Source organism: Molothrus aeneus, chromosome Z, assembly GCF_037042795.1.
Source record: "Molothrus aeneus isolate 106 chromosome Z, BPBGC_Maene_1.0, whole genome shotgun sequence".
Classification (NCBI taxonomy): Eukaryota; Metazoa; Chordata; class Aves; order Passeriformes; family Icteridae; genus Molothrus; species Molothrus aeneus.
In genome coordinates this window covers 62607998-62625145 of record NC_089680.1, presented here as the reverse complement: position 1 = coordinate 62625145, position 17148 = coordinate 62607998, and the positions used below count along the sequence as shown (strand labels likewise).

General features: G+C 36.3%; 1 protein-coding gene across 3 annotated transcripts in view; it reads right to left on the bottom strand.

Moving 5' to 3' along the window:
- TRPM3 (transient receptor potential cation channel subfamily M member 3) overlaps positions 1-17148 on the bottom strand; it is a 385669-nt gene that overhangs the window by 98065 nt on the left and 270456 nt on the right. For all 3 annotated transcript variants that reach the window (XM_066568608.1, XM_066568609.1, XM_066568607.1), the window contains exon 7: positions 403-577. In XM_066568608.1, the coding sequence (XP_066424705.1) occupies positions 403-577 (175 nt within the window). The remainder of the gene's footprint in view (positions 1-402; positions 578-17148) is intronic.

The following is a 17148-nucleotide window of genomic DNA, read 5'->3' as shown; positions in this document are numbered from 1 at the left end:
GCAAAGAAGGGGTCCTCAGATTAATTTTTTCCTTCATAAACAATCTCCTGTATGGTGGTGACACACTGCAGAGTAGCTTTCTCCAGGGCTGGAGTAGCTGTTCCTGTCTGAGCAGGGCCACTAAGATGATGAAGGGACTGGATCACCTCATACATGAGGAAAGGTTGAGGGAGTTGGGACTCTCCAGCCTGAAGCAGAGCAGACTCAGAGATGAGGCTTGTTTTAAGGCTCATTTTGTTATGTTCTGAATACCTTCAGCATTTCACCCATATCAAAGATGGAAATGGCCATGTGAGGGAGGTGTTGCTTCTGTGCAATATTGTTAATAATTTCCTGTGCTACGCTTTACCGCGGAATTGAACCTGTAGATAGAGAAAGAACATATGTCATGAAATTACTTACCCTCCTTCTTCAGAATATTTGTGGCCAAAGGCAAGGATGTCAGATGCTCGGCCACTGCCATCACATATCACAACGGGAACAGGGGGAGTGTCTCGCAGGTACTCCAGAACAATGGAGATGACATTGGGACCTCCTTCCACAATAAGGGCCACCACTGGAACCCCTTGGCCAATTCCTGGAGCAAAAGAAAGAAAGAAACAAACCAAACCAAACGAAAACAACACAAAACAGACAACCAACCAATAAAAAAATCACAAACACATGCAAAACAAATAAGTAAATAAATGCAACAAAAAAGAAATAAAAAAAATGCAAAGCCAGCAGGGCAAACAAGACATAACAGAAGACAGAAGAAAAAAAAAATCAGACTGAAATAACTGCATTATGACTGTACAGTGTAATGTCAGAGAAAATGCATTCAGTAAATCAGGTATTTTGAGGACAGATGGGACCAATGTAGCAATCTCCTCAGTTCCACTGCATAAACCAGTATATTCTGGAATTATCTTCTATTTCAAATACAATAGTTATATTTAAATAGACCATGTTTTTTTTTTTAAAGATCAAATCTTGTTTTGAAATCATAAAGAAACTACTGCATGTCTTCCTCACATGTTCATAATCAAGACTGGAATCTTGCTTGTAGTGTAGCTTTTGCATGATGTCAGCTTCCCATCATTGGGTCTTCCAATAGTTTTATTTCAAAAATTACCTCTATGATATTTTTCCTGCTGTGTGGGATCCACTTTGAGGTTGCAGCTGGGCAGCCCTTTAACCTTCTCTTCAACAAAATAAACACATTCTCTTGCAAATCAGTTCTACATTTGTTTTTCAACTCTAGTCAGTCTCACGGTTTTTCTCTGAATTCTCTCAAATTTTCAGCATATTCCTTGATTTGCAGACCCCACACTAGGTACCCTGCTCCAAAGAAAGCTGAACTAGTGCTTAACCAAAGGAGAGGCATCTTCATTTTATGCACTTTTGGTGTAATTACATGGGAGTCCTCTGCAGAAGTTATAACACATACTGCCAGGAAAGTTGTGTGGATTTAGAGAAAGGCAATTTGATGCCAGGCTGCTGTTAACATAGCTGAAAAAGCTTTTATGGTATTCACGTCTTGACCAGCTGAGATTGGGGCATTCAAAAGGACTCAGGCAACAGAAGTTGAACATTTTCTATTAATTCTAGCAATTTTTTCCCGACAGAAGCTTCTTTTCAAGTAGGTTTTTCTAAGAAAACCTATATACGTTCTGCACAAAATTCTGACATTTCACTAGAAAAACAAAAATAATGTCCTTCACTATTAATAGCTGGGTTTGAAAAAAGTTGCACAAAGCCATGTAACAACTGTTCATATGTCTGATGAAGTTTTCATTTAGAGAGGGTACAATTCTCCAAAGCAAAGGTAAGCCTGTGAGGCTTGAGCATTAAATCTGATTAGACGCTCTAGAAATATTCACAGATCAAATGTTTTCAATAATTTTAAGGACTTGAATTACTGTCAAAAATTAGATAAAGTATTCTTTAAGAAAGAATGAAAAAAACCAAATTTGTATATATAACAGGAAAATATTCTAGGTATTTCTTGAACCATATGAAACGTTATGTTTCCTGAAGTGATTCTCAGCATGCCTTGTTATGTTTGTCTCTACTGTTTGTCTTTGGCTTTTTTATCACATAACTTAAGTAAAATGTGTGCTGCTTATTTATGTTAAGAAAATTACAGGTAGAATTATAAAATGTAGGCTAATGAAAGAGTGTATGAGGGGTGGAGTATAACAAGGTGATCAACAGAATGATTTGCATAGAGATCAAAGGTTAATTTTTTGTATAATATTAAGGACTTCCCTGAATTGCTGTTCCACCCAATCTAGACACCTGCTAATAAGAAAATATAAAGAAGTACTCTTAGTAATGTGACAAATTGAGTCTGGATGACATTGAGGATTAATAGGAATCGAGAAAGTTCACAATTTGAGATGCAAAGCCATTTATGCGGTGTTTAATAAATCCTTCTGTAAACTAGGAACTCATTAGGAGGAAATACTCGAAAAGCTGATGAAAAGAGAACTGTCTTTGGTATAGCAAGACTACTAGAATACACACAGCAAAACATTTTCCAGAGGAAATTGGCAATTCAGTGCCATTGCTCAAGCCACTCCAGAAATTCCATCCAAAATACTATCTGTACCTGTGCTCAGGCTTGTTCAGACAGAACAAGCTGGAATGGATGGAGGAAAAAGCCAAAAGGATATGGGCAATAAAGATGTCATCTTATGAAACAAGATACAATGAGTTTGACTCATCTTCCTTAGCAAATTAGGAGAGAAAAGACTCCATGACTGAATACCACCATGACATACAGCACATTAGAAATTAACAGTTTTAGATGGCATTTGGAAGATTTTTGGTTATCAGAGGAGTGAAGTCTTTACAGTCTTCTTGTAAGACTAAAAGGGAAAACTTCTTGTATTGAAATTATGCTCTGATGCTCACCACTCATCATAATTGCAGCTTTGTTGTGAATCTCAAACTGTTCCTGAGTCAGGTTCTGTCCTTCTGCTGGAACTCTGTTCATTCCCAGTGTTTTCTACCAGACAAATAATTCTCATAATATAAATAATCATGGTTAGTCTAAATAGCTGAACTATTTTTCCCTTGTTGGGCCATTTGAAAACACATCTAAAATTTCTCCTGCAACCTTTGATTTTCCTTATAAATTTTTAAACATATATATTTTTTTTAAATTTAAGCATTTATAGTCACAAGAGTTGTCTGGCATATAAAAAGTTTCTGCAAGTGTTCCAGTTGTGTACACTGTAGTTAATCAGATGGCAATTTTTCTGTACTCTGGTTCTTTAGAAATACATTCAGCATGAAAACAATCCTCTAATTCAGGCCTAGTAAAAGAAAATATCTTTTCTCCAAGTCAGACTTCAATGAAACTTTGTAGCTTTAAGCTTAACCACCCCCTCCCCCTACCCCCCCCCCCGGAGTCATGTGAGCCTTGGTTTATCATATACAATTGAGTTCCAGATTGACTGAAACTGTTTTATCATTCTGGCACATTTCTTTCTGAGATAAAAAATAAAGATCTAAACACAAACTTGATGTCTATATCTCATTTTCATTTGGAAAATTCTCTCTGGTTTCAGCAAATAGATGATTTTTTAATTTCAAATTTCGTTGTTCTCCATAAATAATTTTGGTTTGGAAAAATCTACTGTATCTTTATTTTGGTGGGCAAATTATTCCAGTTAATTTTTGGAATAGGAAATAATATTTAAAATCAGTTAATAGCACTTTGTTGATATTTCTTCAAAGTATATCAACTTATGGCTTTCAGGAACGTTCTATTGATTACAGCTGTCTTAATCCTAATGTTATGAACTTCCACGGATTTATGATAATTAATTTCTGAGCAGTAACGGTGCCACTGCATGAAAGAAAGTCAATAGACATGGTGAAATAACAAAAGGTCATGCCTGCTTGAGTACCACAGAATTTCAAAAAATGGGTAAATGGGAATTATCACATCCTCAGCTTTCTATGACGTTCCAAATCATATTTAAATTAGTTATGACTTTATATTAATTTCAGAATAAAAATGTATCTACTTATACCAAGATGTCTGTAGCTCAATAACTCTCAGCCAAAATGCAGAGTATATTTGAATTGAACTTTTAGATATCCTGATACTAAAAATACCTGGATGCTTCCCTGCTGCTAAATATTAGGAATTTGGAAATTAATGCAGAGGGTCTGCAGAAAAATTTCAGTGTGTCCGAAGACACTGACTGACTATACTAACACTGCATTTATAACTATGATGATATAAAATTGAGAACTGACTGTGCTTTGCTTCAATATCACACTGGGACAATTTGGGGAACACTGGCATGTGATGCCAGCAAGAACCTCTGACTTCAAGAAGAAGGTATCTGATGGACCTCTCTTTAACTGCTAATCAAAATCCGTTTCCCATTAATTCACCTCAGAAATAAAAGAATGAGAATTTCTTTGTAAGAGCTCTATTTCAGCTTGTTCATGCACAGTAAACAATAGTCTGCAAAGTAAGGGCTGGCAGTGCATCCACAGGGAGCCTTTGGTTTCAGACACTTCATTTGGAAAGACAATGGCAGGCTGTGAGGTGAGATGCTAAATGCAGAGGTAATACATTCCTTACAACGTCAAGGACACCATTGCAAAAAGAGTTTCTCGCTTTCCTTGTCAGAAAGGAGGCAGTGCCAAAATGAAACCTTGCTGACATAAACTGGACTACAGTACTGGAACTGCTGCTTCCTAGCACACATCCACAAGGTGGGAACTTTATGCCAGCACTATAATGGGCAGTCCAATAAATCAACAAGGAAAAAGTTTTCTCTTCACATGTTTTTGTGGAATTTACCAAAAAAATTGCCTTAGTCTGGGAAAAAAATAAGGATGGCACTCATCCTGTTGGGCTGTCTTCAACAAAACTGTTGCTTTCACTAATAAGTACTCTAAAAGTGTACAATCTAAAAAAAATGTGTGTTTCACATTTTATTAACTGGAAAGGGTGTTGTATTAACACACTACACTGAAATATTGCACAATCTGAAATTGCAAAGAACCTTTTTGGTTCAGGTATAGGGCAACACACTATTATCAGGAAAGACTATCACTTGGTGTTGTCATCTAAACACAGAAAGTACAACTCATTTTTACATATCTGAGTACTTTTTTCTGTTTTCTAGAAGGCACTATATTACATATTAATCAGCTTTTTATTTAATATTCCTTGTAGAGAAACATTTTAGGTTTGCGTGAATTATTTTTAAATATCTGAAAAATTATGGTCATCTGATAATTACATGGAGGATTAATTTTTAAATTTAATTAGTACAATTTTCTAGGATGAGCTTTGGTTTCAAAAAGCCTTTTTTCCTTCTCCTTTTGGAAGGAAGAAAACTTCTTGTCTAGCAGTATATCTGTGAACTTGAAATTGGCCGTGAATGCTGACTAATGTGTTATCACTGTGATGTTTATGACTTAGTTAAATAATAGTTCAAGATGGAAAATAGCTGGTTGCAAAATCAAAGGTCTTCCAACTTAAGAGTGGTCTCTGCATTTTTATTCTCTGTTATTAAAAATAATTTGTTAGACAGACAGGAGATTCATTTTCTCTCAGATTTTTAAAAGAAATATTAAGTTTGTATCCAATAGCAGGTATGTGGGAAACATCTCTTACTAGCTGGCATATTACTATTTAATAAGCTCTTCAATTCACATATTAAATTCTTAATATTTCTGCTATAAATCCAAAACTACAGGTAGCGTCTCATGACTTCATTAATGGAATAGAGAAAAATAAGTCATTATTTTCACTCAATATAATGATTCATACAAAAAGAAGAAAGTACCAAAGACCTGAGGCTCATCACTATACTATTTCTAAAATAATAACTTGCATTTTGAGTATTTCAGTAAGTATGGATTTTTGCAGCATAGACTAGACTGCTTAGTATTTCACAGTGTTAGGTATTGCTAATGAAGTTAGACTGCAATATTGTGCAAAAGATTTATGTAGTCAACTTAAAGCTTCGTTATTGTGTTATTGCCTTTGTGGTCAGCAGCAGAGCCAGTGAGACTTTCCGAAAATTGCGATTCCAGGAAAGTATGTACACATCAGAACATTTTTCCCAATGTGTATGAAATAGCACTTGTAGGCCTTCCTGTTAATATACAAAAAACCTCATCATTTTACCCTTGACACAGCTGTGATGCATAAATATGTAAATTAAAATAATAAACTAGAAAAAATGAATGCATTTGGAAATGGAAGGAAGGAAAAGCTGCATAAATGTCTGTGTTGAGTGAAAAGGGACTAAAAAATATCAACTATACTTTGTAGAAACCCGATTTTGTTTTCCCAGTTCTTGGAAAAACATTAATATTTTATACTGTGAGTATATTTATAAATAATGTATAACTGCCTTATAAATTATTACTACTTCTTTTAGTGAAGAGCTAAGCATGAGTTACCCACATTTTTATAGACCAACAAGTGAATAAAATGCCTCATTTACTACAAAATGCATTTGCTACTCATGTTTTTAAGCATGGTTTTAGGTGTAACTGGGAAATATCACTATGCTGTACACTATCCGTAAGTTCAGCCCTGAGTTCAGTCAGATAAAACAGTGGCTCTCTAGTTGACCAACCTGGCAGAAATGTGTCTAATTTCAGTCTCATAACACTGCATGGTGGTAGGCACATCTGAGTTGATTTCCTCCTGGCCACCTTTGCTCCTTCATTGGGTCAGACATTTTGGTGTGAGTTGTCCCACGTTAAATTTCCTTTTTCTACCTGGAAATTTTGACTGCAGTATTTGGTAATTATTCGGATTTGTTTGGTATGTTGGGGCCTGTGTCTGTCCTGCTGGAGGAGTTACTGCACAGCAGCTAGCACAGGAGTGACATACATCTGGAAATGTGTCGCACCTCATGCACAACATGCAGTTGGAGAGCCAGATCTCCAGAGGCTGGCTGCAATGGAAGAACATCAGGCTTAAGGTTACACATAAGACTGTGGACATACTGAGAGAGCTCAAACTGTCCCAGAGGAGGGGCAGAGTAAGTCTGCACAAACCTTCACACGGTGCATGAGCAGTCAACCTGACAGCTCAACGTCTTTTCCTAACAAGGCACACACTGCTCATCTGTGCAGTGTAGAAACAGGACTCTCAGCCTTCCTAGAAAACCTGAGCCTACCCTAGGCCCAAGGATGTGTGAGGCATCACTGAGCTGGTAGGGTTCAAAAGGGCTTCAGGAGAGCAGGTGTATTTGCATGATCAAGGAGCCTCTACATGATCAAGGCCTACTCTCCTGGTCTACAGATTGCTAAATCTTCCTGGACCTAGATGTACTGCAGATGGTGGGGTACACAAATTAGCAAGTTTCTCTGCTGGTCATCATACCTCAGGTTTGCATGTGCCTATCTCAGATAATGAGACAATAGGCTCTTAGCAGTAGACAATTCCTATGACAGGCTTTAGACTTGTTTCACACCACTTCCTTGTGAACATCCTGCAAAGGATCTGCTGCTTGCGGACAAGAGCTACCTTTATAACTGCAAACTTCTCCTAGGATGATGGATTCTGTGAGTGGTAAACTCAATGCTCCCTTACTGACTGACAAACAAACAAACCCAAAAATACAAATCAACAGATTTAGCTGTGTTAGAGTTCCTATAAGTGTTTGTCAGTGCACAGTGAATGGAAAGGCACACAGACCATTTTGCACAAATGCTCCATAGTGTAAAAAAACTTAAATTGCATCAAACAGATGACATGTTCACAGATACAGGCTATTAATTCAACAGATGAGGTTATATACTACAGGGTCTTTTAATGCAAGGATTGTTTACTTGAGGTATTTAGCAGAAAATCTCATTTAATTGTCAGTGGATGATTGATAAAACTGTCGTGAAGCTCAATAACAATACTGATGCGGTAACAAGAACTTAGACAGCTTTTTGACATTTTGATCAAATCTGGCCTTAGTTTTTAACCTAAATATATATGATGAACTATGATTTTTGAGGGGAAATTGACTAATAAGCCTTATTCATTTGTATTTGAAACACTGCAAAATAGCATTTCCTTCCAATTTTTTTGAGAGGCTTAAGGTGTCTTGAAATTCATATTAGAATTTCACGGTTCTGGTAAGTTTAAGAAATATAAAGAAACTTCTTAGCTCAAGTAGTCTGTCTTAGAAGTCCAGTTTCTAGGTTATTGCCATGCTCCATGGGACAAGCAGAGTATGCAGCAGCATGATGTATTAACAACAGCTGAAAGAAACTCCCCATGAAACCTGTGCCTTCCAGAAACATTTTAGTCCAAGTGTTTACATAGTACCTGGATATATCCTAGTGCAAGCTACCTACACAGGTTGGAGAAACAATTAAACGTGACTTGGAATCTTAATAGGCAGAAGAGCTGGTGTAAGCCTAAAAAATTGAGGAAAATAATTTTAAATTTCTCAACCAATATTTGTCTTACAGTAATGCAGAGTCAAAAAAAATTCTCTTTGGCTGTTAAAGCAGCAGGTAAGTAATGCTCAAATAGATTTAAAATTTATAATGAAGTCAAATTAAAATAATTTATATTGAATTCACAACAGTCATTAAAAGGTTTGAGCACACAAATGTGTCTGCTTCACCTCTGGACATCAGTACCTGTGGTACTCCCTATGGTCCCAACTAGCTCAGAAAGACTAAGTGATAACAGAACATCATAAAATAATCCATATCCTTCATATTAGGTTACACTGAAATAACATTTCAACTTGGGTCTTTTTCTAGGCATTTGTTTTCAGGAAACTTTTTGGAAACACCTTCTAATGTGTATGGCACCTTTTTGGCTAAAATATCAATAGCAAAAGGCAAAGAGATAAGATCACCTGCACATACAATGTATCTGCATGCTCCAGTTCTCCAAATCACAGCTGCAGTATGTTTACCACTAGAACAATTACATTACTAAGTGATCATAACTGGAAAAAAGGGAATGGATTTTGCTTTCACAGGATGATGGGAAAGAATGCTGGGTTTTATTACCCAGAAGTACAGGAACATCTCCCAAATGTCACATCTAGTTCAAACCTAATTTCACATAGCTCCACTTTTTAGTTAGCTTTTCCTTTTCCACATCCCTTGTCTCGAGCACCTTCACTAGAGCAGAACCTCTTATTCCAGTTATGGCAAATATATGAGGGGTATTTCTTTTAGCCCTTCAAGAACTGTTACATAAGAAAAGGAGAGAAACTTACAGATTAAAAAACAAAACAAAACAAAAAAAAAAAAAGAGAGAGAAGAAAGAGGTCAAAGTAATTCTACTCTTTTTCTGAGCACCTTTAATAGTTTTTTTGTATTCAGCAATTAAGGGGAACATCCATTTTTTGGAGACTCATTACCAGCTCTATGTCTAAAGAAATCAAACTGATCTGGAAAGGCAATTAAAAAAAATCTAAGAATATTTGCTGTGTTCCTGAAATTCACAGAACTAGAGGATTATGTGTGACTAGATGATACACAACCACTACTAATAAAGAGAAGCTCACAACAATTTGACTTATTTTTTATTTTCAATTTATTTTTTGACATTTCTACTATAGGTTTGTTGACTATCATTTGCTGTAATTTCCTTTTTATTCTCCTGCTTCCCAACCACAATTTAAGATCACTACTATGAATTTTATTTTGTTCAGCTTTGTTTTTTGCCTTTGTAGTTTCCATTCGTTCTCCTTGGTCTCCTTGTTATGCTCACATCCATTCTGCATTCTTATCTTTGTTATTTTTCTTTTGGTAGCCCAATCCCATTTTCACTTCCTCTCTGTCTCCTTCTGCTTAATCCATAATCTTTTATCTCATCTTTGCTAGGAGTATGATTGTATTATTTTGTCCCAGTCTGTTCCCCTTTCTCTTCTGCTCTACCTTGATACTTTAATTCTCATGTCTATTCAGAGCTCCTTCCTCACCTCTCTAAATCTACCTACTGATGTATCTGCCATCCTGCCAGACCTGACATTGACAGACAAATCTGTGGACCTGACACCTGGAGCCATATCTTCATTTAATAGTAGACTGATCCTCAAAACTTCTCAAAAGGAAATTCAGCATGGTAACGAGAAAAGATTTGTGGCATCTTCTTTTGATTTTTTTACTTGTCTTTGCAGAAGCATAAAGTTCAGAGAGTCCTCAGAAGAAATGTGACATGGGAAGGGCCTATGTAAGACTCTGCCCTGGGATTTGTGAGCCTTAAAAGTATCCAAGCAACCACTTGGATAAAATGGCAATACATGGTTCAAAGCTGGCACTTCAAGTTCAAAGACACACACACATACACAGAGGTACACACACACAAGAACCTTTGTGGATTTCAGTCAAAACTTACCCTATCTGTCCTTGCAGTTAACTGCTGATTAGGGCAGCGCCAGAGGACCTAACAGGTTTCACTCTTGGAGCTCATCACCTGTAGGCAATGGTCCAAGACACACAGGAGCAACTACAGTTTCAGAAATTCTCACATTCTCTCTGATTTCCCCTGGTGCTTCCTCTGGCTCCCTTTGGATGTGAGCACTACCACATATTGTATGCAACACATTCAAAAGCTATCGCATTGTAACATAACCAAATTCTACATTACCTCATATGACATATTGAGGTGATTTTCCTTGTCATATTTTGCTTATTTTTCAACATATTTGTCTCTATGTAACCTAGAAAATTATCCCTTATTCTCACCTGTTTCAGGAAACTACAATAGGTGAGATACAGAATAGCAGAAACTTGGCTGAAATGGATTAATAGTAAAATAATGTTTCTTAGTTTTGCAGCTTTATGAATTCAATAAATCTAAAACATCCAAAAATTAGGGAGCTGAAATCACCTGTACTCTTTTTCTTCTACATGAATCATATGAAAACACGTGTTTTAAACAAACTCATCTGTTTAAAGTCAAATTTGTGAAAGGAATTTTTAGATCCACTTGTATGGATCTATTGAGTGCTTCAATAATGATTTGTAACCTTGTGCTTTGTCAACCCTTTCTGAAATATATTTTTCTTCAGTGTCTGATTAACAAACATCATGATGCTTTTCATGAAAAAAACCCAAGTTTTCAATCTCTAGCAAAATCTGAAATAAGTTAAAACTTCAAGAAGTTCTGGGGTTTACTGAAATTTCACAGTAGTCAAATTTTTGATCTTGAAGCAGACTTCTTCTCCTGGAAAGTAATCTATACCTAGATCTTCCCAGCTATGTAGTTATGAAAATGCATCTAAGACTGCACAGGACATGATGGAAAAATCTGAATCAAATGAGAATTCCAATGTATTTGATGATGATGTAATGGTCAGAGAAGGTGCCAGTGATGACAGTTGAACGTCCCTTTGCCTCCCCAGCCCCCTTCATATATTCTCAGGCATAGGATGACAAAGGGAAGTCCACGGGTCACATGAACAGATGCTGTTGATCTATTATACTGTCTAAACTGTCTTCTCTACCTAATCAAATCACTCAGCTTTATCTATCAATTTCTTATTCAGAGGTAATTTTTTTCTCACAGGCCTACCAAAACTCAACCACATTAACCAACTCTATAATGAAGAAAGATTAAATACAAGGTCGCAGGTTCCAATGCCTATTGTCTGTCTGTTTTTTAAACAACATACAGTGGAGGTAGAGTAAACCTTCAGCACCAAACGACATGTTTAAAATGAGAATAACTGCAGCATGATAATGAACAGTACAATTCTGCATTTAGTCCTCTGTGGTCTGGGAGACAATTCCTCAAGAAATGCACTGCTCAAAAGAAGAGTATTAGTTTCACCGGGTGGATCTACACACCCTGAGGATTTGGTGTGGTCATCTTCCTCAGAAATATTAACATGCTTCAATGTGTAAGAATGGAACTAGCAGTGTAAAGTTGTTCTTGTAAACTCAAAAAGGCTATAGAGTATATAGGTTAAAAGATTTATAAAAGATTGAAAAGTTTATGAAAGATACAAAATAAAGCAAACTATTTCAAACTTTCTGATTTTTTTTGGAGGGGTCTATTTCCACTTAAACACACACTGCCTTTACATCCTCTGGCTCAATATTCTTTTTTCAAATATGTTTTTGGTTACATATCCATATTTTTACATTATTTTCTGGCTCTCCTGGAAATTGAATTTTTAAAAATCTAAGAAAAGAACTTTTTTTCTTTGTCTTTTTATTTTTTTCCAGATAACTTTTTCAGAAGAAGAATGTGGTAGCTACTTTTATGAAGAGAAAAGAGTTTTCAATAGCAGAAAAAAGTCTTCCCTCCTCATCAGCACAGCCTGGACTCCTGCTGGCTATGTGACATTACATATGCTTGTTACACTCATTCCTCATGTTAGTGAAGTCCTTTTGCCTCATTTTGTTCTTTTCACCTGCCTCCTTCCTTCTCTGAGGCTGTGTCTAATACTATAAAATGTCAGAAATCTAGCAAGTATGGGATCATCTTTTAAATCATTAGAGGAAACACTACATTTTTTTACATTTTAATCTATTATAGTAGCTGTTAACCCCGAATTGAACATCACTGCTTTACTGACTGGACTCCATCTATTTCCTAAGCAAATTTTAAGAATTTTAAACCTCTGTCAGAGAGTTACAGAGAATGGAAAATTCTGGCAGTGTTCTGATGAAGATTTTAATATTTTGATGTACAAACCCTTCAATATAAGTAAAATATCTGAATCTAGAAATAAAACGTCATTAGCATGTGGTCAGTATATTTTCAAGATATTTGCCAGGTATGCAAATATCACATAAAGCTTATTCTGCTCTTGAACCACTACATTGCCATTTCCTGACACATTCCTTCCTAACACATGCTGAACACAAATTTTATTACTGACACAGATGTGGTATAAGACATGAAATGTACACAAAAGACAGACAATGATTGTATGTTTCACCAAATGGTTATGCACACACAAAAACATGCTATGAGTGCGTGCTATGCTGTGCTGTGGTGGGCTATGCTAGCCTATGTGTCATGTCCAAATTCCGATTCTGCTGACAAAATTATATGTGTTCTTTTAAAGAAAAACTTTCAACATTCTTATTAATTCACAACACCTTTCATTCAAATTAAAAGAGTTCATATATGCAATGTGCAATGATCATTATATATATATATAAATAATCTGTGTCCCTGTCTTGCTCCTCTGCTCCAGTAACAGCACTCATATGAAGAAGGAAAGTAAGCATTTGTGATGCAAGTGCTTGGCAACCATGCTGTAAGCTCTTTAAAGACTTGAGAATACTTGGAGCACCAATAAAAAGTCAGTTAATACCAACAACTATATCATGTGAAAGGAAGACCATAGTGCAAACAGAAGGAATGAAATTAAATTAATATTATAAAACTGTAAACATGAATCTGGAGCCAAAAAGGAGAAACTTTAGGTAGGATTTTTTAAGATTCTGCAAGTGCTGGTAGAGGCCCTTTATATGTAATATGAAGTAATTCTAGATCACACTTGTTAATGGGAAAACATTGTTCTGTGTAATCACAAAATGAGTGAAACCCATGGCATGTCAACCTATTGGACTTTGTTTGAAAATGATTAACAGACCTCAGATCAAATGTATTATCTGAATTGCTACATTAGTAATTACTCTAATCTAACCATCTGTGGAGTAGCAGGGATGAATATTGTATGACTTGTAGCTTCCAAATCACATTTTGTAGACAGATGTCTTTTATATTTCTGGTCCAAGGCACAACTGATGTGCCTATTGCATTACTCAGGAATTACTCAGGAAGGTTCTGCAGAAATGGTAATGAAGTACTTCTTTAGCAAATGACCAGGCCATTCTACAGCTCTTTGGAAAAATAGTTTGCTAGTGTCCAGGAATGTTATAATTGCAGAATTTGCAATAGGTAATCTCTAGTAATTAGATGCTTCATTTATTTCCTTTCTCTGTTTATAGATTACATCACCTGTTTGGTGACACACTAAGTTCTTGTTCTGTATTGACCACTAGTACTTCCACAGGATGGGGAAAAAATAGACTAGCTGCACTTTCACACCTTGAGTGATCATAAGATATGCATTCATTTTGAAACCAGTGACCATACTGGTGAAAATTATTCTGCCTTTTTTTTTTTTCTCCAAACAGCTTCTTTGGAAACATTACTTTGCACTATTGTGACCCATTAGAAAGAAGGTCTAAGTATACAATATTTTGGAAAAAGCATTTGTAATTGTATAAAAAATTTACAAGGTACTGAAGACCTCTCAGGCATCAGGGAGAAGAGAAAAAGAAAAGAAGAAAGTCCTTGTATTCCTTCTGAATAAAATTTAGCACTGAAACATAGCACTTCAGAATGACTCAAACCAAGGAATAGTGTAGATAAGATGACATTGAGGGGTGCACATGAACTTTAGAAAAGGAATAATTAAATTATAGACCTACAACATCATGGCAGACTATGTCCTGAGGATGGATGCCTAATGACTTTTAGTTATTTTTATAAAGATAATCAATTAGACTTCATTGTTTTAAATGGATTTTAGGTCTCAAAGACAGTAAGGACTTGTATGATATTTAGGAAAATCAAGTCCAAACTTGAAAAATCCCACATAAATTGCAGTTTTTCTGTGTTAATTCTTAAAAAATAATTCCAATGTAAATTATGGCTGTTCAGAGTAAAACTTGCATCTTTTGTTCTCATCAAATAACCATATCCTTAGGTCATGGAGTTAGGATTACAGTGAGTGCCCACTGTAGGAATGTGAGGCACCAGCATGCTCTTGGTGCACATGAAGCATGCCAGGCACATGCCAGGCACTTGAGCTACATTAGACCAGTGTGTCAAGCGTGGGCCTTTGCCCCATGCTGACTCTGTTCATCACTAGCAGGGCTGTAGCTGAAGCACTGGATGCAGGTTTGGGCTACTCATGAAGGATGAGGAGAAACTGGCAAAGATCCAGAGGAAAGATGCATATGCCTAAGGAGGAGAGTTCGAGACAGTAGTGCTTATTTAACCTTTTAAAAAGGAGTCTAAGAAGTTATCCTATACCTGTTCTACAACCTGCAGTGATGTTAAAAAGGTGTCTGAGCCATATTTTTCTTGATAGGGTGAGGTTCTCTGAAGGGAAAATGTCAAAAAATAGCAGTTTGTGAGCTTCAGATAACACACTGGTGATGGGGTTGGGGAAAGTTTGTAAACCTTTTGCTGGAATCCTTATAGATTGGACTAGATTGAATATTAATATAGGAGTTTATCAGCTAAATGAAGGTTGAATATTAATTACTGGAGGTCATTGGCCAAATGAAGCTATAGATAAACTTAGCATTGCAAATACTTCTCTTTGAGAAGAGACTCACACTGGGGACCTTCAGAAGTCTGTTCCAGTCTATGTGTAATCTGTCATTCTACAGACAGCTGTGAGCTGTCTCGTGTCCAAGGCAATGAGACAGAGTTTAGTCTGTTGAGCAATTCCAGAAGCAGTGAATCAGAAATCAGTAAACTGGCAGTGGTGGATTATATCAGCCTGACATGCCGTGGATCCCTTCCTTCCATGGAACAGTATAAGGAGAGCCCAGAAATGGAAACACAGCTGCCCTCCAATTTCTGCATCTCCCTATTGAGCTGGGGCATTTTACTGTGTTAAAAGTCTCTATACCCTTATCCTGAGAATCTTCTGCTCATTAATGCAATATTTTTGAATAGTATGGACTCCATATTTCAATGTAAAAACTTTTACATGAGCTATTGAATTAACCATGTAATGCTATATAAATAAACTCTATGGCAGAGATAGTTACAAAGATATCTTTCCTTCCTTCCAGTGTATATCTTCAAGTGATCTCTGTGCCTTGAAAATTCTGCAAAAAGCCCAGGACCCAAATATTTGTTGAATTGGAAACCAGAAACATTTCTGATTAGATCACTTTGAATATTTCCTTTTGATCTTAAAACGCTATTAGAAAAGTTCGTATTTTCAACATTTCATGCTACAAAATGATGCACTTTGAAATTCCAGGACTTTGAGACAACTTGAGGCTCACTTCAAGAGATGGTTGCTGGGCTGTGTTAAAATAGTCTTCCTTTGTGAAAATAAGAAAAACCTGTGCTGAGCATTAAAACATCAAATTAACCTCCAGGTATTTGCTCAACTGAGTGACTCTGTGCTGAACCTGCAGGCTCAGGGCCACAAATGTCACCCTCTGCTTTTCTGAAAACTACTTTTTAGTTCCTGAGTATTTGCTGAGGACAAAATAAGAGCAATACAAGTGGTAAAACCTAAAAAGATAGTGGAAAACAGAATACTCGATAAAATATTTTCCCTAGTGTTCATAAGGGGCATAATTGGAGATTCTTCTTCTTCTTCTTCCAATTATTATTCCTGTTCTTATTCTTATTTTATAGTACACTGATTCAAGAAATTGGATACCGCTGAATTACTAATAATGATGCCATATTAGGAATAAAAAAAGCTAAGACTACCAGAATTATCTGACATATTTAATGACCCAATTTAGTCTTAAATTTTATAAAAGAGACTGCCACTATTTTAGTCTATTTGAAGGGAATGCCATTTTCTGAGTCTTTAATATATGAGAACAAGTTTAAAGCTTCCCTTTTTGAACTATATGTGACCCCAAATATACAGCAGAGCTATCACTGCACTGGAGAAAAACAAAGTTAAAGCAAAGGAAAACAAATAAGAAGAAATGACAAGCCTAGCATGTAAAACTCAGGCAGGCTTAACAATAAGAATGAAATCTACTTTCAGCACTACTGTTGAGGGGCAGACTGTGAAATAAAAAGTTATCAATTGTTTACGAGTTCCTAAATCTGTTCTGTTTTTTAGAGCTGACTCTCTTTTTTAGTGATTAACTAAAAATTGCACCTTTTCCTGAGTCTCTCACAAAGAAAATTGTGATGCTGTCAGTGTTTTTCCCCACTCCTCATGCTTGCCAGTGGAATATGGTAAGTAAAGACATACATGCATGGCTGCACAGACTCCCATTTGGATAAAAATCCCTTGGCAGCAAAGCCCTGTCATGCACAGGATGGAGGATCTACATTGCTCTGCTATAAATAAGGGTAAAGAAAAGCATCAGAAATTGGCCATCTGTTTGGCTGACCCAACAAGGCAGGTGGTCTTTCTCATCCATATGGTCAACTTCCTAATAACTAGACTGTGGGCAGGACTC